This window comes from Gnatocerus cornutus, chromosome 2 (genome assembly GCF_029298725.1).
Source record: "Gnatocerus cornutus isolate USDA-ARS CGAHR chromosome 2, icGnaCorn1.1, whole genome shotgun sequence".
In the NCBI taxonomy this organism is placed as follows: domain Eukaryota; kingdom Metazoa; phylum Arthropoda; class Insecta; order Coleoptera; family Tenebrionidae; genus Gnatocerus; species Gnatocerus cornutus.
The window spans coordinates 5,450,027-5,476,006 of NC_142234.1; the positions used below are offsets into that span (position 1 = coordinate 5,450,027).

General features: G+C 32.5%; 1 protein-coding gene across 4 annotated transcripts in view; it reads left to right on the top strand.

Annotated features, from left to right (window-relative positions):
* Sh (Potassium voltage-gated channel protein Shaker) overlaps positions 1 to 25,980 on the top strand; it is a 220,172-nt gene that overhangs the window by 61,901 nt on the left and 132,291 nt on the right. Inside the window, exon 1 of one of the 4 annotated variants that reach the window (XM_088050407.1) lies at positions 16,400 to 16,581. The exons of the other annotated variants lie outside the window; for them this stretch is intronic. Coding sequence (XP_087906533.1) covers positions 16,502 to 16,581 — 80 coding nt within the window. The 5' untranslated portion in view covers positions 16,400 to 16,501. Of the gene's footprint in view, positions 1 to 16,399; positions 16,582 to 25,980 lie in introns of those variants that run through there. 4 annotated transcript variants of the gene reach the window in all.

A 25,980-nucleotide genomic window follows, 5' to 3' on the forward strand; every position in this document is an offset into this window, starting at 1 on the left:
CAAGACAAAATTTAAGAAAAATCTGAAAACAGGAATGACAAAAATCTTGATAACTAATCCAATAAAAATCTAGAGAATCTAAAAAAATTTAACAATAAATCTAGAAAATTAAAATATATACAGGGTCCGGCAACACTTGTGTCCACCCCCAAAATCGTCTTTAATTTTAAAGATAAAATTTTGAAAATTTACATACGCTCATAGTTGACAAAGCTCTAGAAGCTGACGCAAAGATTTCTTTTTTATCACTAATAGTTTTGGCGTCGCGACGCCTTAAAAATGTAATTTTTAGTTAATTGTGAGGGATTGTGATATCAACCTCTAATTTAATTTTTTTCATTATAAATGTGTTAAAAATAACTTAGTTGTCATTTTAGATTCAATGCAAATTGTCTTCAAAATTTGAGAAAAAAATGCAGTTTTATCAAGTTAGTTTCCAATTTTTTTACGTCAAAATTGGGAACTACGTTTACACCCATCTGTCAACATCTTGTGTCACAAATGACATCTATCCTTTGGTTCGCTTTAGATTGTAACAAAAGTCTTACTTGGTGAAATTGTCGTCTTGTCGATGTTAATTAATGAATTCTGGTGCCCATAAAGTGCAACATGCCCGTGATATTCAAAATTAACCTTTATAAGAGTGAATGAAGTGACTTGTGAAATTTTGGTGTAAATGTAGTTTGCCACTGCGCTGTCAGAATTTTGAAAACTAACTTGATAAAACAACGTTTATTTCGCAAATTTTAAACACAATTTGTATTAGATTTAAAATAAAAACTCAGATATATGTATCACAGTTATGTTGAAAAAAAATCGAATTCGCGAATTTTTCTGCAAAAACTCAAAAATCGCTAAAAATTATACTTCTTAGACGTCGCGACGCCAACCAAACCGTGATAAGAAATAAATTTTTTGCGGTAGCTTCTAGAGCTTTGTGAACTATGAGCGTATGCAAAGTTTCAAAATTTTATCTTTAAAATTAAAGACGATTTTAGGGGTGGACACAAGTGTTGCCGGACCCTGTATATATAAAAATAACAACACGAATTAATTTTTGCTCTGAATGGCATATATGATTTTTTTTGCAAACGATAGAAAATTACTCTTTTTTATGCACTTTTAAAAAATTAAATTCATGCAGAATGGTTACGGTGAAGCCCAAACATATAAAGTGCTGTGTTCTGCTTAAGCATATAAGTAAAACTTATACCCTGACAATAAGCTAGATAATGTGTCACTTTTATGACGTTTGAAAAAAAATATATTTTTCTTCAGTTTTTCCTGATCTCCGGTTTATAGGGACCTCCGGACTATTGGGACAAACTACATTTTCTCAAGGTATCTCAAGTAAGCGGAGTCGACTGTGTTCATTTTAAAGTAGCTTCAGCCCACCTTAATCCGCCATTGGGAACTGGTAACATCATTTCCATGCAACAGTGCAGCATTGCACGTCCGGATTTATTTTTAAATAAATAGCTTCAAACTGTCGCTTGTGAGCTTGTTAAAACTTGGTTTAATCTTTCCCTGGCTTAGAGCCGCGCTTAAAATAAATTATGTGCATTTAAATGAAAGATCCAGCATATGCAGCTTAAAAGTCCAGTCTCCATGAATGAATAATGACCACGTCTAACGAATCTAAATAAATCACGAATAAAATGACTGAGTGGCCCGAATTGACCTTTCGAGTTATAATTATAGCAAATACCATGTTAAGCTTCGCTAAATTAGTGGTTCCTATTCGTAGTCGTGGGCGGAATCTATTCGCCTCAAATTAATTGTAGAGGATTCCATTTACATTTACCTGAACCTCTTTTTGTGCATTGCTATCACATGCTCTGGCAATTTACAATTCAAATGGTCTTTCGAAGACCCACTCGCCAATGTTTTTTGCAGAAGGTCGTATTAAAGCAACTCTACGATCGGGATGTTGTCGTCCGGGTTCCGGTGTTTAAATCCCTAGACCATTGCCGGGGTTAAGTTGAATAAGTTCCAGGAATGGAGCAACAGCTTGGAACTTTTTTCGTTTAATAGCTTTAAAATTTGTTATGGTATTGGCGGTGGAAGTCCCCTGAAACTCAACAAAAAAGTCAAACAAATTATTGTCACGAAATAAAAAATTTGTGGATAGATCAATGTCCAACATATCAAAATGAAATAGTAATTTGGATCATAAGACCAGAAAATGCTCTTTTGGAGTCTAGGTGAAATTGCGAAGACGAGGCGGACCCAAGTGTGACTTTTACTCTTTAAGGTTGCTTTTCTAGTAGCTCTTTTGGAAATAAAACATCCTAAACTTTTTTAAAATACCCTTTAGCACACTGTTATGTGAATTGACCGGTAAAGAAAAAATATCTAGTTTCTTTTTTGGAGGACTAGGTCGCCCAACGCCGTTTTGCGGCCTATTTATAGAGGGTGTTCTAGAATTCATGACCCAGAGAGCAAGAGAGAGTGCCGACAGCAATACAAATGGTAAATTTCAAAACAAAAATTGATTAAGTTTAATCGTATTCGAAAAAGGATAAAAACTTAACAACCGATCCCAAAAGCTTATTCTAGAGGTGGAGTAAAAGGTCATCAAAATTTCCTAGGCAAGGGTCTGACTAAAGGACGATAGTATGTATCTATAGTTACCGATTTTTAAATTCTGTTCAGCTTCCGGATTGACTACCGTTTTTTTGTCGATTAGTTTTTGAGCAAAAAAATTGGTTTCATAAGACTTTTTTCTCTGGGTCACGAGTTCTGGGACAGCCTGTATGTTTCATATGTATGTTTCAAAGAACGTTAAAAAAGGACGGCGGCCTAAAAATAGCTATTTGTGTACCAAGGCCAAAAAGTGATTCTTTTTTGGCGGAGCCTTTTTTTAATGGCCGAGCCGATAGCCTAGGCCAGAATGAAAGCCGTGGGCAAAATGGCACTTTTTGGCCGTGATACACACAAGATTTTTTAGGCGACATCATTAAATTTACAAGTCAATTAATTTTTATTTATGATTTATTGATTTAATCATTTATAACAACTGAATAATTGTAAGTATTTATGAATCCTTCAGTTCATATTTTCTTTATTTACACTTGCCGTTTCGGCATCTGTAGCTTCACAATTTGTATGAATTAGGTTTGATCTGCTTTTTGATGTTGTTACCGCAGCATTGCTAGACATGTTCATTTTCAATAATTCAACACGTCTTTGTTGCATTTTACAGCAGTTTGTCGATTTGATTTTACCGAAATATTTATAAAATTGGGGGTAATGTCGGTATCTTGATGTAATATGCAAAATTATGGATAGATGGCGCCACTATAGATCGGCCAAAAATGTTTGCGGCCAGAAAAGACTTACTTTTAGGCCGCCTTTGAAGCTAAAAAAACTTTATTTTTAGTTTAAGTCGCCTAAAAAATCATTTTATTTACCAAAATTTTACAGTCAAAACTTGTAGTGCACGTTTTGCGACATCAATGCAATTATTGACAAACTTCGCACAATAAAGAACATCTATCTAATTTAGGAAAGTGGATGTCATTCTTGGAAAACTTTTACAACAAAAGCAACAATAAGGCGAAGGCGTAGTAAAAACAATAAGCAGACTGGACAATGAGACGGAATTGGAAAACACAGACTTTGTCTACCGAGACAATCCCACTAAACAGGAAACAGGACAATAACATTCTAGAGATATTACAGCAAATAAAGAAGCCTGAATTAATTGAGTAGTTTTGGACTAATAAAATTATTTCTCTAGAGTCTCCTGCATGGGACGTGGGAGCTGACCAATTTCGCTTCCTTAGACGTTTGGGAATTGAGTTAAAAATAGGTAATAATAGGAAAACCCACACACCGTTTAATTTATCAGTGTGTAGAATATTAGATACTGTTTCAATCGTGGCCCCTTCTACAACAGATCTATCTCAATTTCAGGAAATTTATTCGCCCGGAATTTCGTTTTCACCGTAAGATTGAGTGAACTCGACTGAAAAATAACAATCTTATAAAAAACGGCGTTCAATTTTTTTGGTATTTTGATAGCAGGATATAATGACACGTGATTATTTAAACGCGTGGTCCTAGTAATCAATGAATAATTAATATTTCACACAATATAATAGTAAATCGATATGAATCAAATGTTTGTTTTTATGATTTTTCATAAGGTTTGTATTGTTTTCGGTTGAGGTTAATATTTTTTTATTTCAGTTGAGTTTTATAAATAGCAACGGTAAATAAATTCCATTTTGGGGGGGTAATCTGTCAAACTTTCCACTACGGTCAACTCTCAAAAAAATCGCATATATGATTCTATCAGAAAAGTTGGTTGAATGCAGTTCATCATCGGCCGTTTACACGTTCGTGCTATTTGTGCAAACCGGTTGTGAATTTACAATGTTCTGAAAAATAAAAAAAAACTATTTAAAAAATTAAATGGTTAATTTTACAGACAGAGGTTTGGGTTTAGGCTGCCAAATTTAAACATAGATAGATTTTAATAAACTGTGTTAAAGCATTTTTGGTTTTGTGCAGTCGTAAATGAACTAGAGCACGTTTAATATTTTAGCTCACTATTTGAGAACTACTTACTGTTTGGTTTATAATAATAAATCATTAATAAATTGGTAGAGAAGAAGGTTTTTGAAAAAATGGTCTTTTTTTGTTCAGGTATGAATAAGTTCTTTGCGCCTAGTTTTGAAAATTAAAATAATTACAAATAACTTCTTTAGTTAATTGTCGTTTTTCGTTGAGCAAATGTCGTCTGATATTCGTGACGGATTATCGCGGTATTCCTGTGACCAAAGTGGTGAATTTATGGTGAAGTATAAGAAGTCGACCTGCTGGCAATTCTCTAATTAGAGGTTTATTCTTTCTTGAGGATTATGTTTTGCACCACATAACCAATTAAGGGAAACAGGATCTCTCGTGGCTCATACAACTGTATGTCGTCCACAACGTCCTGTTTAAATTCTGAAGGTGGAAGAAGTGGATGACATTTGACACTCAGAACATTTCTGTGAAATAAACGTCAGTGGCTCTCAATTAATGGTCGCATGTACTTTGACAGTTGAACTATAAACCGTAAAAATTTGGCAGCCAAAGGTTCAAACATCATTCCTATAAATTTTTAAAGCATCATGTAAAAATATCAATTACCTCTAAAGACAAATTTTGCTCAAGCTAAATTTGGTGGTGTGCGCAAATTTCATGCCATCCCGCATCGTTTGCACGAACGATTTAATTGCACAAATTGGCGAAGCGCTTGAGCGTGTAAATACACCTTAGATAACTTGTCTTAATCATTCATCAGCTTTAACTTCTGAACTCTTTTAAAGATATGTTCGTGAATGAAAGAGGATAGGAAAGATAATTCCAAAAAAAATTTTTCTACATATACAGTAGAATCTCGGTTATCGCGGTTATCGCGGTTATCGCGGATTATTCGTGCAAAGGTGTTAGGCAATTAACCGTGCCTCGATTATCCGTGATTCCAAGACCTTGCACCCAAATGGAAAACCAAACACTTCGAATTTTTGCTTCTATTTTTATGTATTGGAAAATTTTTAAATAAAAACTTTAAAATTTAAAATTTCATGAGTAACGTTTATGTCAGTGTAAAGAAAAAAAAACAAAATTGTGAAATTCAATATAATTATAATAGTGTTCGCAAAGTCTAACAAAAATGCTTGAAATAAATTGTTTTGCGATGAAAAATAACCTGAAAAATCAAGTACAAGAAAAAATTTTGAATAAAAATAAATGAACTCACATTTTGATGGAGAAGTTCTCGTCAAAAGGAAGTGCAAGCGTTCCGGGAAACCTGCATATTTTTAATAAAAAAAAGATCTTTTTACCTATACGTACTTTTTTTCTAACAATTTGATTATCCATGCTTTTCGAAAAGCAGGCATAATCGAGCTTATACTGTACTTTGTTATTAAAAAAAATTCTCATACTTCAGTTTTTAAAGGCAATCAATAATAAATAGACAAATTGAAAACTGTTTGCATCTCAATAAAACAACAGCATAAAACCGATTAAAAAAGATGTTAAAATCATACGCGTTTCAGTCAAGAGCTGAAACCAAATGCCACTAATCACCGAGTCATTCCCTGCGAGTCAAATCTGACACCTTGTTCTGCAACTTTGTTGTCTTGTTTGAGTTTTAATTAAAAAGTGCTTTGAACGCTTCTTCAGCTTTTATTAATTTGGATAATTTTCCATAGTGTGGGCGAAAGGTGAAAATTGATGCTTGAACGGTTTGAAAATTGCGCCGTGAGATAGATAAAATATTTGATGGAAGTTATTATAGGCTCACAAAATTCTAGATTTCTTTTTACAGTCAGTTCTTTAAATGCTTAGGACTCGCAGATTCTTTCAGCCGTTAACTCTAAAATAAATTTACAGTTTTCCTTTTTTAAGTTTTGCAGATTCGAGTTGAGACTCTCGGATTTCGCGTTTTTAAGATTTCCGAATTATTAAAAATTAGAATTCTTCAGTTTTCAGATTCTCTCTCAAACTTTAAAATGTTTGGTTTTTATTTTTAATTCTTTAATTCTTAGCTATTCTATTTAATACAATTTTTTGAAATTAGTATTTTCCGAGGTGTTCCAGATCGACTAAATTTTGAAGTTGAGTTTGCTCTTTAAATTTTCTTTAATTTTTGTAAATTAGACAACTTTAGTACGGCATACTTGATTATTTTGATTCTAAAATTATAGTAGTTAACTTTTTATTATCTTCTCTAATTCGGGTTGCAAAAGTAAGAACTGGTATTTCGGGGTAACTTTCTGGTTAACCACTCTGTTGAAGCAGAAGAAGTTTTTCTTGGATTTTCTTTAACTGTTTAAGAACTGGAAGGCTTTATTTGTAACTAATCGGAACGCAATTTGCAAAGGACTGCTAAACATTGAATAGAAGTTATCTTATCCCTCGTTTACTTGGAAAGTTAGAGTCAGTAAACTTGCTCCATGTAAACGAGAGGAAAGTGATACTTACTTGCCAGTAGCAGGCAAGTAACGAGACAAATTGTGGACCTAACTAGTTTGCTCCTTGCTCGTTTTTTTTCAGTTAAACTTGTTACTTTCTGTTTAGTTTCTACATGTAAGCAGTAGTGGCAAGTGAAGAGAATCCTGTTTTATGAAATGGATTAGCGCCCAAATAATAATAATAATAATAATATTAAAGTGCTACAAGCCTTGAAGACCAATGAAGACTAATTATTATGAAATATGTTGAAATGTATTGTGAAAAACGGTGCGTTACTATTAACTTTTTTTGCTAGTGTAAACAGGAACATATGGCAATTTCACTGACTACACGAACTTTCCGTCAGTAATCTAGCTCTGTGTAAACAAGGCTTTAATAGATTTTCTGTTTGACGTCAATTTGACAGTTACTATTTTATATCAGTGACATAGTTGGTTAGAAATTCTGAAAATAAAATTATTTACCGCACAATAAAGCAATCTTTATTACTGCGGTTACATCTCTGTATTGATCAAAATGATACGCATTTTAAACATTTATTGATATTTGTTTTTTCAATAACACTGTTTTATCTTCTTATTGACGTCTCTCATTTTAGTAACAAATTATTGATTTGATTTTAGTTTTCTTACCTGTAAGAGGTTGTCCTTAGGGCAAGTAGCAACATTTATTACCAAGAATATCAAAAAAAATGACAGTATTAGTTCAGAATGCATATTGACAACTTTGACAACAGTTTTGAACAACTGAAAAATAAAGTTAACTTTTGTTAAATCTTCGTTTACAACAAGTCAATGTCATTTTAGTGACTTGATGACCAAAAACTTTTGACCAAAATAGTTCATTTGGATTCACTGACTAACTAATCATGTCAAATATGACAGATGTTTGTCACTTTCGTTTTAGTCATAGTCCTTTCTGTAGTTTTTGTTTTTAGTCAGATTTTTAATTATTTTCTGAGTCCTGATTGGTCTACTTTACAATCTTATAACTTTGACAAAAAAAAGCTAAAAAGAGAAAATTCTCACTTCTGTCTGTAACCCATTATGATTCTTCAGGTAAGAGTTGGTGCTCTATTTACAAAACACTCTGTATATGGTGACGAAGTACTTGCGACTGAGAAATATAGTGTTCAACAGCTCTTCTGGCAGCCGGCACCCCAGGCCCTTACCAAAAAAAGAGAAGAGGATGAGAGGATCGGGACTCGATTTTTATTTTAGCTCCGTATGTTTAGATTTTTTTAATCACTTTGCAGATTCTTTAGATACTTTCTTCTAAGCTGATTAATAATTCTGTGATTTTTATCTTTATTGTATTCTTTGTTGCGTTTTGTCAGATCTCTGTAGATTTTTTAGGTTCTTCGGATTATTCCTTAGAGATTGACAGATTATATTTATATACTTTGGATTCGTCTTTGCGGATGGACCACCTCTCAGATTCGTAACGTTTTTTATGCTTCATATCTGCGAATTCTAGCGATTAGCACGTCACTCGAACTCATAGAACTTTTCGCTTTACTGCGCTCTATGAGATTCTTTTAATTTTTTCTTGCAATTAATTTGTCAATAATTTATTACTTATTGATCAGCAAAATGTCAAGATTAACAATTGACTTTTAATTTTACGGTGTTACCGAAACTGAAAAATAAAGTACCACACTTTTAATCTGTATTTTAATCACTCATTTACTAGCCTGCGGCTTATTAGTAAATAGTGTCCACCAGTGAGGAAAATTCAACTTTCCGCACACTTTGAGTAATCTACTATTACATTCGATTGTAAAAAGTAGGATTCTGCTGTTTCAACCTAAATTTAAACGATTCGACGTAAATAACTAATCCTAACATGCGATCCAGTAAAATTGGATTAACTCTGAAATGTCCACAACACCAAATTGAAATTTCTATCTCTATTTTTCAATATTTATAAATACATACTATAAATGATTGTTAATCATAAATCGCAAATTTGCCGTATTGAATTGGAATAATCCCATTTAGGATTAAATCGGTGGTGGATATAAGCTTGATTGATACACTCCATGAGTATAGTCTTGATTACATTATGTGTCAATATTGTCATGAAACTACCATTTTGCAGAAGCGTTGGCTAATGCAGATAAATTTAACAACAAACCTCAAAGAAAATTCAACAATTCCAAGGCAGCAACTCCAAACAATACGATTCGAGATACAATTGAATTGAAGATCAAATCGTTCAAGCAAAATGGTCAGAGATGCACTCATACAAAGCGATAAAATTGATTTAACCCCAATGGGGTCCTTCACCGTAAATTATTCTGATACATGTTAGTAAACCCGACTGCGGCATTTGCAGTTTCTAACCTAATTTACCATTGCGCACAACGGCGAAGATAAATACTCGTATTGCGGGCATCACATACCCTTGCGTTAATTTTCTTCAGACTACGCGCTGCTGCTCCGAATCATTTCTTTCCTTTGACTTCCTCAACTTTTGCTTTGTCCATAAGACGCTTTAATTTTTCGGTCAGTTGCACAAATAAGTTTATTCAAATTCTGCGTGACATAAAGCAGTCTTATCTCAACAAATTCGCAGAGTCTCTTCACGGAAATTTCATTGGTATATAAGCGGGGTAAAGAATTTACAACCCTTAATTAGTGACAGAAACACCAACAACTTTATTTAATTTGGGAAACGTTCGCCCCGAAATTGAGCTATTATTTATCGCTGCGGGTGCAGATAAAATATCGTCACGTTTAAACTAATAGAAATTTACATTATTACCACTAGTCTTGGTCTCGACGATTGACAAAAGTGATTTTTTCAATCAGTGGTAATGTGCACACTTCTGAGGGTTGTTTCCGAGTCGGAAACGGGATATATTAAATTTTGACGATTTAAATTTAATAAACGACGTTTTTTATTGCCTCCATTCATCATACTTGGAAGCCGCAAACATGATGAATACAATTCCACTATTGAAATCCGACGTGTTGGAATGAATTTTAAAGGATTTTGCAAGTCATTTGACCAATATCAATGACGAGAGTGCGTAATTAATGGATGCGGATTAATTAAATCAAAAGGAAGGAATTAGATGCGTTTTTTGCATTTATTTTTTGTTGATTTGATGCAGTGTCTTGCGGTTGAATTGATCCACTCTAATTTAATTTTAACAGTTTCGGTTCTAATTATAATAATGGGTGGAAATTAGTCATTATATAAATTAACGATCAGTTGAAAATAATTAAGGACAAATAGGTACCTATCATTTGCCTATAAACTGATTAATTAAAACGCCGGAAAATTGTGCCGTTTTGATCAATTACAGTCGCTCTTTATTTAAACAACCAGCAAAATGCATTAAATTCATCGAAAATAAATTAATTTAACTGTGTAAAATAAACTTTCTAAATTTTCAGGATTTTCTACGTTTTTTTTTAAATTGTAAGAATGTGAGAAGATGTATCTCAATAATATCTAACTTTTTATCCATTTTAAATCCTCTTAGTTGTTAAAATTGCTGCTTTGTAAATCGGTAAACTCTTTTGTAAAAAATTAATGTATACAGGTATTTTTTTTTATACTTTGCAGACATATTTTGTTGTAAGTTTGTTTTACAATTTAGTTTTTTATTAAATTTAAATTAAATCAAATTAAAATGACATGTAAAACTTATCTTTATTGTGTTTAAGTTTTTAAAAAATGTGAGGGTTTCTTTCTTCTGTAAAATACAGCAATTTTAAGAACCTTAAGTATTTTTATATTATCAGGTGTCAATTTAGATTTTCCAGAATTTTTAAAAGATTTCGGATAATCTTGAATCTCAGATTTATAAGAAAGACGTATTCTGAAAGAATTCCTAATTGTTCTAAACAAATTACTGTGAAAAGTTTCTTATCAGAGTTTTTCGCTAATGTCTTCGCTCATTAAAAGTATATGAGAAAAGACTAACAGGTGATATAGAGATATTCAACTAAGATGATCCATGTACCCCCTGCAAGAAGACAAGCCAAAATACAGATTTCAATGGCTTTTAGATTCCGAAAAATATTTTGTAAATTGTTTTCAATCCGAGTCTGTTTTAAAAAAATATCAAAAACTGTCGCTGCAGAATGAACTAAAAAGCTCATTATTATAATGTGTCGCTTGATGAACGTTTTAAAAGTAAAAAACTACTGTCTCTCTAATCTACATCAATGACAAATCAGATTTAAGTTGTTAGAATCTTGCATACTTAGATTTATAATTTTTTATTAAACTTTAGTTTAGTGTGAAAATATTATTTACAATTTAGAATCTGTTTAAATCTGTATGTTGAGTTGCCTTCTATTCTTTGTATGTTTTTTGAATTAACACGAACTCGAAAAAAGCACAGAATTTGAAAATTGCACCACTAATTAGCACAAAATTATGGAATCTCACTTAAGCTATTTTGCGACGTATGAAGCTCAAACTTGACGCTCACCAATTTTTGTTTTTGAAATAACTCAAAAACAAACAGAGCACAGCATTTAAAAATTGCAGCACAAATTAGCACAAAATTATAAGACGAATTTGATCAATTTTCGTGACATGTGATGCTCAGCGTCAAGTTTGAGCAACATTTTTGTTTTGGTAATAACTCAAAAACCAAAAAAGCACAGATTTTAAAAATTTACAGTACAAATTTGCACTGAATTACCATTGAGAGTTACCATTGGAGTTACTATTGTCAGAATATGACTGTTCATAAAAATCTAAAGCTGTGGTCCAATTTCCCACATTTAAATGAACACCCTAAACACACAGAAAACACCAGCACTTTCATCGCGTAAAATTCTCTCTAAAAACTCCTGAAACAGCTTTGAAAAACTAGCGCTCGTATAAAAGGATAATTACGAACGGATTTCACCGCGTCCTTTGGCACGCGGATGGAGGGTAACGAATGCGAAAGCATTATTTAAAGTGAAAGAAGTGACTGCAAGAGCACCTAAGGGTAGACCACCTTGATAATTATTAATGGTGTTGAGCCGAGATTTCGGATGGTTGAAGGAAAATGAATAGATGCTTCGCTCTGCGCAACTACACTGTTTGTCACAACTCGGCGATTAGCTGCCAGTTGGGTGTTTGTTCTCGAAATTTACGTGCTTGTAAAGGCTGCCGGAAGGTTTATGAAATATTACGACAACGAGCTAATAGTCAATGTTATTAGAAATTAAAAGAAAAAATCAAATTGAAATGTTTAGTCGGAGATTGATGAAGGAAAGACAACGAGAGAGGGCGTTCTTTAAACTCAGCCACCTGTGAGAATTGAAAATTGAGTGTTTTCCGATAAGAAAAATAGATACTGTTCTATCTATATGGATCGTGAAATTTAGTTCGACGAGCTGAAAAGAAAGAATAATAGGTTACAACATGTACGGTTTTAGTTTTCTTTTCCATTTCTTTTCGACTTATTAAAGTTTATTAAAACCTCTCTTTGCGTCGCGGCAATTTTTTCCTCTCGTTTTATCTCCAGTTTAGTCTCACTCAATTTGTTCATTGATTTTCGAACCGCCACCGCAATAAATCCTTCCCTTTATCACTAGCACGTCCTAAAGGATCGGCCTCTGGAGAAAATGTCTTTGTAATTAAACAGGATCTAAGTGTATCTTTATCAATATTTCAAATGAAGTCTTAAGACCCTTGTTTGACAGCCCCGTCGTATCAATTAGCGGCTTATGATCCAACGTCTTCAGACTTAATTAAGCACATGAGAGCTTAAAGCTTGTTACACGCTGGGTGAAACTGTATTTTAGTTGTTCGTTACAAACTTTTGTTGGCTGGGAAAATTCGGATTTCCGGGAATTTTCAGTTAGAATATGCAACTGAGTTGATATTTTGGACGGATTTGAGCAATATGCGCTAATTGGATTGTAAACTGCACGTGTGCCCCCGTGACTAAATCGCTGATGAATAATTAAGGTTACAGTTTCAAATGATAGCTTCTCATTAAATGGAAGTGTTAATTGGTAAAACTTGAATTCAATAGGTTAAAATTATTAACAGTTAAAAAAAATATTGAAAGAGATCAAACTGAATATTTAAGTATTTTTTTATGGCTTGGTAAATAAATTTTTTCTATACTTTCATTATTAATAATTGAAATTACTTTTTATCAAGTCTTTATTCTACCAACTTATTTAATGATAGTTTGATAACTATTGATTTTAGACGAGAAACGTGCCAAATAGACCACGTCTCTGAATTTGCGATTTGATATTGGCGGCATTATTATTTTCAAATGGAATTCGGATTTTCAGCCTCATACTTATGTGATCCGATAATGTGATTGCCATGACCCAATCTACCTAAATTCGCAAGAATGTTATTGGCACAAGTGTACTAGACTCCCTCAAATTGTTGCTGCGTGGTGGTCTTTATTTATTTAAAAAATACTTCTCCGGATTGTGGTTTGAAAATGAAGAACTCGAGTGTGTTACAAAGACGTTCAACTTTCGTGTTTTGGTTTGCAGATTTCATCCATTATGTTTTGATGGGGGTTATTATTAGTCATTAACTCGCTATTATTTATTACTTTTATCGTATACTGCATCGCCCAGTAGGGTGTTCAGAATTGGAACGATTAAATAAGTGCTGAAACATACAAACATGTAAGAGAAAATTATCTCCCAGCAACGAATCTCTGTTTTTTCACCTGTAAACCCAAAACAGAAATTGATACCAAGAGAACTTAAAATGGCAAATTTATTCAGTTTTTCACTGCCTAAGCAGAACAATTTTTTAGTATCAAATTGAACTTAAAAATGTCATTTATAGTCAGGGTGCACGGGTCTCACAAAACGCCAAAAATATGTAATAAAGGTAAACTGAGTCATATTTGACGTCGCGTCTTTCTGTGCAAACTTATACTAGTCGATTAGATGGCGGGGCTTAGATAGCCAGACGGACAAAAGTCAACAAAAATGCCCCTTTTTCTGTGTGCTGCTTAAAAGATAGTGAATTCGTTAAAAATAATTGACATATTCTTTTCTACCTGACAACATCTCCATTTAGGAAAAAAATTTAGATCGATAAATATTTTTCCTACGACCCCATATGAAAGTGGGTACATAATTCGTCGAAAACTGTCTTTCTTGCACTCGTGCATCTACATTCACACTCGTGCGAAATTGTTCAATTTCCGTACTTGTTATGTAATTATCTATATTCAGTATTTTGCACATACCTATTTGTCGTCAAATATGAAATTTGGAGAATGAAAATAGAAAGTTTTTTAATTCTGATATAATAATACATAAAAGAATCCAACGCACTACTTTTTTGATATCCTTATTATAAAATAAATTAGTTCATTTTGTTCAAAAATAGACTAATTAGTAGAATGCAGAAACTTTAAGGAGAATCTAGAAAATTTAAACAGAACCGTGAATTGTCTAAAAAATTAGATAAGTTTCTATAGAAAAATAGAAATTTATATTATTGGAAACAGTGTTTAGAGAAAGTTTTGTGAAAGTACGAGGATTCTTAGAAAATAACAAAGACTAATGAATTCTTAGAAATTAACAAACAGTTGGTCTAGAAAATTGAAAGTGAGGCCAAACATCTTATTACAATTCACATAATTAAATAATTAAATAATTGAAATTAATAATATTGTAAAAACATAATTTCTAGGAAGAATCTGAAGAGAATAAAGGAAGAATTTACAGCAGAGTTATTGACAGAATTCTTAGAAGTTTCTAGACAGAATTTAAAAATCTTAGTGAAATAAAATAATAAAGTTGAGAATCCCCGAATAATCGAAACTGTATTTATAAAAATATAATTATAAAAATATGATTTAAAATCAAAAGAAGCTAGAAGAAACCGAAAGAGTAAGACTTTAGAAAAAGTCTTGAGATCATTAAGAGATTCTAATGAGGATGTAGAGAAAACAGAAAGAAAAATCTAAAGAATCCGCAATAAATTAGATAGAATTAGTTTTAAAATTTGCTTTGAATTCCGATTCTATATTTTTTAATGACCTACAATTTTCACCTTCGCCCGAGGATTCAACTTATCTGCCTTTGTGTATCGCCCATTCTTCAATTATATATGCATATAATGATCATTCGGCGGAGCCTAAAGTGTTTGAATTAAATTAATTTTCTTTGTTCATGTTTTTGACGTTCATCATTTTACACCTTTGTTTTATTTTAACTCGGTTCGGAACACATATCTACGGCCAATAAAATAGAAGTTAAATGTTTAACAACAAGCATTTTATTTAATTTCATTCCATATTTTTTTCCTGTATTTAATTACGTAATAATAATTAAGAGCGCGAAGTCTATATAAGTATCCTTCAAATTTCAACATTGTGGTGGTAGCACTGCTTGGTACATACATTTAAGCAATAAATGATTATGCAGTAATCTCATTAGTGGCATGTCTTTCATGAAAGCTTTGAAACTTCAAGCGTAAAAATATCAGTAAGTATAGGTATACTAGAATTGGCGCATTGGTCATTTTTTTCAAAGGAAATATTAATTTAGTCAATTTTTGAAAACTTGTTGCCTCGATCAGAAACGGTATTTTTCTCCAAAAGCGTTTGAAAATTAGTTGCCTTAACTTTTCTTATTATCATGCTGTCAGTTTCATATACATTTCTCTAAATTGAATTTTATTGTTCGCTCAAACGTGTTTACACATGATTTTTAAAAGCACACTAATCGAAATGTACATAATATATTGTATTTTATTGCGTGTTTCTATTTTCCGAGTGCATATTTTACATCAAATTATTGGATTTAATTTTTTCATCTTTTCAAAATTGTATGAATTGTATGTAGGTTCTTTCCACATTAAAATTGAAAAATATCTTTTGTTTCAGGTAAGTTCGTGACACTTCCACGCACTTAAAGAAAAACAGCTCGTAAGTCAACAGTTTTCTTCTCTATTCGTGACGTTAACCACATGATAATAAATTCAGGTATTTACATAATCGCTGAAAACTTTCAAGTGCTCCATCAGTTGAAAACTTCATCTTCAAAAAGCGCGCTTCGACCGTTGCCTGACAGATGTCGCCCCTAACTCAACCATCCGATATGCGAACCTCGAAGCTTTGTAGGAATTTTCTCTCACGAAAGCTCGCTTACAGGATAATGCGAAAGCTTTTCTCCCCACTCTCGAGCTTTGACGAAAACTCGCGCGTTGGCACAGAATTCAAATAAACGAATTTCTGCCGCGAAAGCTCAGGATTTGTTTTAAAGCTCTCAGGATGTACTTCTTTGGGAATTTTAATGCGAACAATGAGCTTTTGTTGAGGCATGTTATTATTAGTTGCGGCTAGTGGACCGTCTGGACTTAAGCGAGGCGACTTGGTCTAATTATAACCAAGGATCACACGATTCACGATTATCAAGACTACTCTAGCTTTGACCACTTTACCACTGATTGGTAAAGTTGAGCTTTGGCCGATGAAGCGTGTTGGATTTGTTGTGCTGTTTTTGTGTGGTTGTTATGAGGTCGGGGGTTTACTAGACTTGTGTCGTGGTGTGTTGTCTTTGATCAGGATGTCATGGCCTATATGAGCTCTGCTAATCCCAGAGGTCAACGCAAACGTACTGAAGGCATTCATCCCATCGTTAAGAGACGAAGGTAGGGAAGGTAAATAAAAATTTCCATGAAATTGCACGAAAAGCCGATTATTTTTCTTTCACATTTTAGTCGAGCTCATTTGATCCGAATTGTTTAAACTATTAAATCGGACGGTTGCTTATTTTTGCTTACCTAACTTTACAATTTTTACACACTGGGTTTGACTATTAACATTGCTTTGTAAATACACAAAGAATACTACAATTTGTTGTGATTGACTCGAAATTAAAATCGCATTCGCTCTGCCCACTCTGTTGCTAACACTGAGATAATTTAAGCGGTTTCCTAGCATTCTTACGCCTTTATTATTTTTTCTGGCCACATTGTGAAGAGCAAATTTGGACACTGTCCAAACCGACAAGTGGGTTATTAAAATAGGATTCACATTTGTTAACATATCTGAGCGAAGTTCTTGTAGGATTAACGCGAAGGCCTTCCTCAACGTCGAATTTATTTGGCTTCTTCGAATTTTCGATTAGATAAACGTCCAATGATTAAAAATAAATGTTTCTTTCTACTTTCACAGATACAAGCCGCATGTTAAAAATAACAATTTTTGGAGTAGCTATTTGTTTCCACATCATCACTGTGTGGATATTTTTAGAAGCTTGTAGTAAATTGTTTTTACTACGACCTGTGACCAATTTTTATTTGCAAATTAAATACAGGTAATTTTTTTTAATTTAAAGTTACTGGACTTCGAAAATTTTACACTTACCCATTGTTTAGTTTAGAAGTTTAGTCAGCTTTGACTAAAATTCATTTCTTTACTATAATTTTTTTTTACGAAAATAAAATTCATTTCTTTACTCTTATTAAAACTTCTATTTCTACCCTGTTTTATGGAAGTTTAGATATCATCATCGCTATTTTCACTTTTGACGTGACTATTAACTGCAGCTCTAAGGAGATTCAATAAACTGCAGCTGAATCATTCTTTCAAGTTTCGCATTCAGGGACTTCTTTTTCCTATTCTTTTTTCTCTTGAATTCTTTCTTGCATTATGAGTCTTATTAGTTCAAACTCTTGTGATCCAGATATTATAGTTTTTTTTTTTATTTTAATGTGCTGCTCAATATTTCACATTCTAAAAACTTCTAGAACCGTTTGATTTTGTTAAAAAGTGTTTTACAATTGAAAAGTTTCGTTGCTTTAAAAATTTATAATCTCTCAGACAGAAGTTCACAAAAATATAATTTTTTTGTCAAAAAAATATTGAATAGTAAACTGTTCATCTGTCTATTATATAAACTGTTTGTACAGTACCTCAAAATAGCTGTCAATTTTTATATCGTTTTGACATTTAACTGTTGATGATTTCTATAATTTATATTTAAAAACAAATCTAACTCAAAATAATCCAAATTTGAACAATCTTACACTGTAAAACCCACATTTCTCTACCATAATTATTGTTAAATTGACGGGAACTCTGATAAAAACATTTTTTAAAACTTGTTTATTACCGTTTTGATTTCCAACTTTTCGATAGTCTGGACTGACATTGGCAATGTAACTTACCACAACAATTCAGTTGCACAAGGCGATTTCTGCAAAAAACTGAAATATTTTTTTTCTTAGAAACACTGTCGTTTTGAAACGCGAAATTTGGCCATTATGTCAAACTGCGTTGTTTAATATTGGGGTTAAAATTTTTGCGCTGTATTCGATTACACCTGTACCTACAAAAAATTGCGTAAATTTGAATCAAAGTTCTTTTAAGATTTTTTTGGTTAATGTTGAACTGTCAATTTTTAATAATTTAATAATTTGTTTTGTATTTTTGTCAAAATTAACTTCCTTGCCTAAAAGAGTTTTAAACATTTTTCGCTTTCGCAAATGTAAGTTTTCATGTGTTAAACTCATAAAAATCGTTACTAAGTGTCAAAATGAAGACTAACTCAAACTTTTAAAAAGTAATGTAATGAACTGTAATGAAAGTCATTGTACTTTCTATAATCTAATTTTCCATTTTCATTTTCTACACGGCGCTTTGCTACAAAATTTGTTATTTTTTTTGTTTTCAAAACGGGGGTGCAATTCTCGAAATGTGCTGAGTTGATGTAGTGCACTAAATGTCCATATTTAGTGTAAAAATTGAAAAAGTGTATTCTCGACGTTCTGTGAACATTTAGTGTATTGAACTTTTAGTGTGAAATTATTAGTGTGGTCGATAGTAGATTAAATTGCATGCTAATTTATTTAGATTGGCAAAATTTTTGATAAAGTATTGAAGAAGAAGAATTTAGACGAAGGTCTTAACTTCGATGTACTGGTAGCAAATTTACATAAAACTAAAATACCTATATAGAAAATTCTTTAAAAATGTGGGATAGAGAAAACTCCATAAAACTTTTCGATTTACTGAAGACACATAATTTCAAGACCATACAAATTCTACTCCAAAAATTGCGATGGTTTTAGTGTTATCATGATATTCTTCTTCTGCATCACCACTGATTGAGAAAATACTATTTCTTTAAAGTCTATCACATTCTATTTGACTGGATCATTTCGTTCTGTTGTCTGTTGGTGTTTAATTACATCTTATTTTAAATTTTGAGCTAAATTTTGACACGCATGATGTATTTTTATGTTTTTTTCTTTTTTCTAAAGCTAATGGGCATTTTTTCATGTAAAAATACAGACATAAACTTGCCTTGTACAATAACCAAAAGTTGTTCAGAAAGTTTAGATGATTTCTTTTGCTTCTCAATAACACGCAAGTTATACTTTTTACCCTGCGCTAAAGGTTTGAATCTACGATGAGATATTCTCATGAAATTACGGTTTCACGAGCCAAAAATCGTATCAAAAAGCAGCAAAAACTATAAAATTTATTTATTTTGCTGTGATTTCTTATGGAGGACCTTAATGCTGGATTTACTTTTGTTGAACATTTGACTGGAAAGGTTAATTTTTTGAGATCAGTCAACCTGACAATTGTTTTTGCGGTGTTGCCAAGATAATATTTAGACTGCACTAAAATATTAGTGCACTTTTTAGTTTGATGATGGGGAATACACTATCCCTGGTACCACACTGATTTTCTTTGAATTTAGTGCGCTAAACTTTTAGTGTGATTTCGAGAATTGCACCCCGGGTCAATTTTCCACAAAATTAAAAAACAAAAGTAGGAATTGCTGTTTTACAGTTTTGCAGTTTTACAGTTGGCCTAGAACAGAGTAATTTACCTCCTTAAATAGTATAATAACAGTCAGTAGGTATTCTTTGTAGCATTCAATTAAATTCCTGACTTCTTACTTAGTGATTTTTTGCCACATTTGTGTTAAATCAGTGAATGAAACAATTAGTTTTCAAAGGATTGCAGAATGCTGCTGCTAAAAAAATTTAATTTGAATTTTCGAATTGCTACATCAATGCTCTATTAAATTAAAGTCCTGTTCAGTTTGTTTGAGTCGTCAATGACTTTTTAAACCCATTTTTAAAATCAGTAAGTCGATTTTGCATTAATTTTGGGGGATAATGTATCAGAACAATTTATCAATTAGATAATTGTTATACGTTTGAATTCAATCGATTTTAAATCTATGGAATTTAGGTTCAGTCATTTTCGGTTTTATTATAACATTTGCATCGCTGTCCAATTAGTTGATGTACTTGACTTTTAACCATTAAACCAAGATCCTGCAATAACATTAAGCCAACTCTGCTGGACTCTGGGCCAACATTTAGTCAGCAATAAAATTCTTTTATATTATATTTAGTTAAATATTTGGCTATAGTCTAATATGCTTTTTACTTTTAGTTCGTCTAGCCAAATTTGATTGTATTTATATTTTGAATTAAAATTTCGCCGCTGAAAAGAACAATGTAAATAAATCACAGCACACGAAAAGTGATCTCGATGTAAATAAATGTCCACGAAGTTTTCACTTTGTTTATAAATTGCGTTAACGCGATTTGATGGCATGCAGACTAATAAGTATTTCCGGTTTGAAATAGATCAAATTTATTTTTGAATTCTGACCCTGATCTTTATAAATCTTTATAAACTGCTAATAATATTAAAAGTACTAACAAATTAAAAATAATGTATCGGCAGGGCTTAAATTGAGTTAGTAACTTTTGCTTTGGCATCCTACCGCTTTCACCGAAAATTACGGACATTAATTTATATTAAAATTATCAGGATGCGTTATTAAATTAGCGGTGAGACGAATGAAAATGGTCGTGTTTCCCCGACTGTTAATTTTTCATAGTTTATGGAAATGTAGGTAAAGCAGGAGTTTTTTCACAAGATTGTTTTTGATTGCAGTTTGCACACGATTGATTTGTTTCCACGTCCTTGTCACGCACTGCGGTGCAGTGCGTGACATGCAATTTGTTTGTATGCTAATGTGGTAAAAAGCATTTAATTTTTTTCCTGATTAATTTTTAATTTAACTCGGTGGATATCAATGTTTAAACAATATTATTTAATTCGAAACGTGATGAAACAAAACGAGCTGCAGATGAAGCTTTCCCAGACACTTCTCCAGTTAACGACTCGTCGTAACGTGGCTGGAAATTCAACAGAAAAGTTGGAAATCCCGTTCAACGTGAAGAACATATTAAAACGTTCCGTGACAGGGATCGATTTTTGATTTTAGTCTTTGCGTTGGAACACGAACGACATTTTTCATTCCCTTCGTCACGTCTGTAATTACAAGAGAATTTTTTCGCCCATATTATCAACGTTCTGCTTTTGTTATTCCATTCGTGAAAGTGTGATTGTCCTTTTGCGTTTTGATTGAATAGCAGGCCTCAATTTGCTGAGATAACATCAATGGCAATCCTCGGCAGGCAGCACCTCGTTGACCTTATCCGTGTTGGCAGAGAGGTAATCGATGTCGGCGGATTTCCAGCACAGTTCGTCAGCTGCTTTCAAACATTTCAACCTCTGCTCGTGTTGATTCAGACTCTTCTCATGTGCCAACATTCTTTACATAAGTTGATCCACATAGCGGTTTGGGAAGAATGACCGTGGCCTTTGTTGACTTTTCAAATTCAGCGGGATTTACTGAAGATATGAAGGCAAGCGAATTTTAGATATTAGTCTTTAAAATTAGCAAAATATATTTTTATTGAAAACGCAATATCTTTCTCTTCCTATTTCTGTGGCAGCGACTCCGGCAGAATATTTTGCTAGTTATTGCATCTCTGATACGAGATTGTGAGTCAGATGGATTTTACTCGAAAAAGTTCAAACCCTCAAGGATAAATAATGAATGTTTATCTATTTCGATCACATCTGCTAAACTTCCGGGCATAACATCGAAAATCGATAATTTTGTAGAAATGGAACCAATCCGCGGATTTTCACAGATTCCTTTGTACAATCAGACTGTCTTTAAGACGAAATTCGAAACTGCAATTTAGTTTAAAACTCCAGACTTTTATTTTTAGAATACTCTCTACTCGGCAAAAATTAATTTAATGGGAAATGGGTGAAATTAACATTAATGTAATATTTACTTACTTGTCCTGCTCATTAACCAGAGAGCATTCCGTAGACTTGCTTGATGACATTAAAGCAATTAAGATTTGTAGTGGGAAAGCAAAGTAGAAATAGTCTCTTGATTGTGAAATCGAAGCTCGTTGTGTTCCGTCAGGTCAGGATATTGGTAAAATAAGTTTTTTTTTAAATCTTGCTTTTACTTTTGTGTTTTTTTCAGTTTTGCTTGTCAACTAGCAAAATCGTGAAACTAAATAATACATTATTGGAAACGTAATTAAATAAGCTTCCCAAGGAAGCATAGAAGTCGTTGGGATTTAGTTTTTGCAAACATCTTTTTTGGGGGAGAGAAAACTGATGACGATTTCTAAAAGCGAACGTATTTAGAAACTGTTTCACTCCTAATTTGCAACTTCGGTTTTTTTTTTAATTATAAAGGCTGAAATCTCTGCTTTTTAACGCGGTGTTAAACAAGTTATTATCTTTTGTCATTTAGAAATCACATCACAAAAAATATGGTGCAATTTTTAGAAAAAAACTCATGTTTTATTAACTTTAGAAAATTTTGTAAGTTTTTTTTTATTTAAACGCTCACAAAATCGTAATTTCTTCATTAATTTTGCGTTTCTAAATTGACTTCATCCGTCATAGAGTGGAAGATCATAGCCAAAAAGTATACAGCAACTGTTAAAAAGTTATTGGTCGAATTTTTATAATTTATGTACCGGGTGATTCTTAAATAGATCAGAACAATTGTCGTCAGTTGGACTATTGTCGGTTGTTTAAAGTGACACTTCATGATGACAGCTGGACAGGTTTTATTTGTTATCAAAATATTACCATAATAAACCTTTGAGAATACAAACAAGAAAGATCTTCGCAGGTTTTTTCAATTTCACCTGCAAAGTTCAGAAAGCTTAGAACAGTGAGCCGGTTTAATAGACTAAAAAAAACACTTTTGACTTAACAACAATTTTTGTCCTCGGAGTAGTTGCTCAAAATCAAGTCAGCAATCGCCAAATTAGTTACAAAATTAACTTAATTTTAGTTAAATTATTGTGTAAACCGGCTTAATTTGTTTAGAAATTAGGATTTTTTTAAATTTTCTAAAACAAAAAAAAATTGGAAAACTTTGCAATTTTTTTGTCCTGCAATTTCTAAACGACAAAAGATAGCAATTCTAGATTTATGCCTATGCAAAATTACATATGACACTGTCGAGCAATATTCTATAACTTTGCAAGATTCTAAGCAAAAAAATAAATTTTTATACAGTAGATTCTAAAAAATTAAATATGTCCCATGTAGATAAATAGAGTCCATTAAGTGTGAGAATTTTAATAGAAGAAAGAGAGAAGTGAAATAAATATCGCACTTGAATTAATAAAAACCCAAGATATAAAAGAATTGAATGAATGGAAAAAGAAGAATCCATTAAGAATTATTGCATTTGAGGGATATGAGAAACTTTTGGTCGCAAAAAGAACTGAGGCATCCAAGCGCCAACGTTCAGCGCAATCAATATAAAAATAAAATTCACGTGCAATTTTTTCCATATTGTATATTTCCCCACTAATTTTGATGTTACAAATTTTCTATTAGAGCAGTTTATACCTACCTGTCATGAGAGATCCCGAAGTGACGATCAAATTTTGCAATATAATTAATTTCAATGAGAAACTAAATTTTTCAGTTGATACAAAATTTAACACCTAAACGCTAGACAATGGAGTGAAATTAAACTGAAATTTTTGTGGTCACTTAATAAATTAGACAAAAAGCATCAGTATACAGCGCGATTACATAAAATTTGCAAGATTTTTTTCACAGACTACCGATCTTTGTTTTTGACTAAAACATACAAATGTGATGATCCTCTACTAATCCTCTTCCTTTGAATTGCTGATTGTGCCGGTTCCATTAACCGTAAAAGTAAATTTGCAATGCCAAATAATGGCATGGAGTCGTCGGTGAAGATTTCTAAATGTTCCCACTAGTATTAAAATAAAGTGTCATTCACAACTGTAAACAATACTCTCTAAAAATAAGTTATCACTGGTAATAATTTTAAGAATTGTGATCACTGCCAAAATTATAAATACAATCTGTCGCGAGACTGGAACCTTATGTTCGTAACAAGCCTGCAGATTACAAAGCCGTAGATGTTTTTGCATTTCTGAAAAATATTTTCGTCGGAGGCAACACATATGATGCCTTACCAAATATTCCATATTTGACTGGTTAAAAGCACCAGTTGCCGATTCCATCCTAACATACTCGGTGATTTACGAGTTCACTACCGAAAGAAGGGAGTAATATTTGCAAAGTTTGTTCTAGTGTTTCAAATAAAACTGCAAGAGTAGATTTATGTATTTTGGATCACGTCTCTGTCACTCCTCAAATCGGTAGATTAACAATAATTTTTATTACTCTGAGGTTCCACAGATGGTCAACAATTTAATATACAGATTGATTCACGACGTAACACGACGGATTTTGCTCACAGACCTCGGTTTTTCCGACCGTTTCGTTCCAACCGTCGAAACCGTCGTTCAAAACCGTCGTACAACAACGAGGTTTGTGGGGCCCTTTCTTTACACTCAGTCCAAAGTCCGTTCTGTTCAGCTTCGAGCTTTCTCTCTGGGGCGTGAGTTCTGGGACACCTGTACAATTTTTGCAGTCAGGTTTATATTACAATGCCTAGTATAAAAGAAAATGATTAATAAACTCATGCGTGAGTGTGATTTTTGAATTGGCGCTTAGCCCAACATTTATGTCAAGTCTTCAATTTTAAAGAAAGTGGAAAAATTGGTTGGGCAATTTGTTATGAATTTTCCGGTGGGAAAAAAAGAATAAAATGACTGGAAACTTTGTGGATTAATTACCGTCGACGCGTCTAATTTGTATCCATTAAACTGAATTAAAGACTGTATTTTTACAGGTTTGGCTGCTTTATTAGAGCAACAAATAACGAAAGTGAGAGTCCGGGTGTAAAGGGAAGCAATCAAAAGATAAAAGTGTTTTATTTTGTGTCACAATTTTACTAGATAAAAGTGGGAGCGGGAAGTAATCCTTGACTTTGCTGTGAGGCAAATTGGAATACAATAGATTTCTATTGTATATTTTTTTAGACTGATTTTGCCTTTTGGTTAGGTATTGTTATCGTACAAGTTTTATTTAGATTGGGATTCTTTAGGCATTTCTACATTGTTAAAGCCGTTTATTAGATTTTAGAATTATTTAGATATTCATTCATATTCATAACATTTAAGAGTTTTGTTCTTCAAGTTTTGCTTACATTTTTTCTCATTTTGAATTGCATTTTTGAATTCTCTAAAAAAAAAAAGATTTTGTTTTTTTGTCTAAATGCTGACAAATGTTGTTTCTTTAAGTATCGTCTTATACCTAAAATTGAATAAAAAGAAAATGGAAACTAGATAAAACTGAGCTAAAATTGGGGTAGACAAATAAGTTTATTTCGTCTTTGCGTTCTGTTTTTCCCAATTCATTGCTGGTTTAGATCTCAATTCTACTTTCCGGACACTTTGTATACAGGTGTCCTAGAACTCGTGACCCAGAGAAAAAAGACTTGTGGAGGCAACAATTCTGAATCAAAATTTTGAAACAAAACTTTTCTAGCTCAAAAAATAATCGAGTTACAACGAAAAAACAGTAGCCAATCTGGAAACTGAACAGAATCTGAAAATCTCTAGAATAAGCGTTTGGGATTGGTTGTTAATTTTTTATTCTTTTTCGTATACTATTAAACTTAATCAATTTTTGTTTTGAAATTTATCATCTGTGTTGCTGTCGGCACCCTTGCTCTATGGGTCATGTACAGCCTGTATATTGATTCATGGGGTTTCTTTCATGTCTTTGACTCCTCGTTCATGCCTTGGAATTGCCTCGAATGTTAAGAATCTGAACACACTGAAATTTTA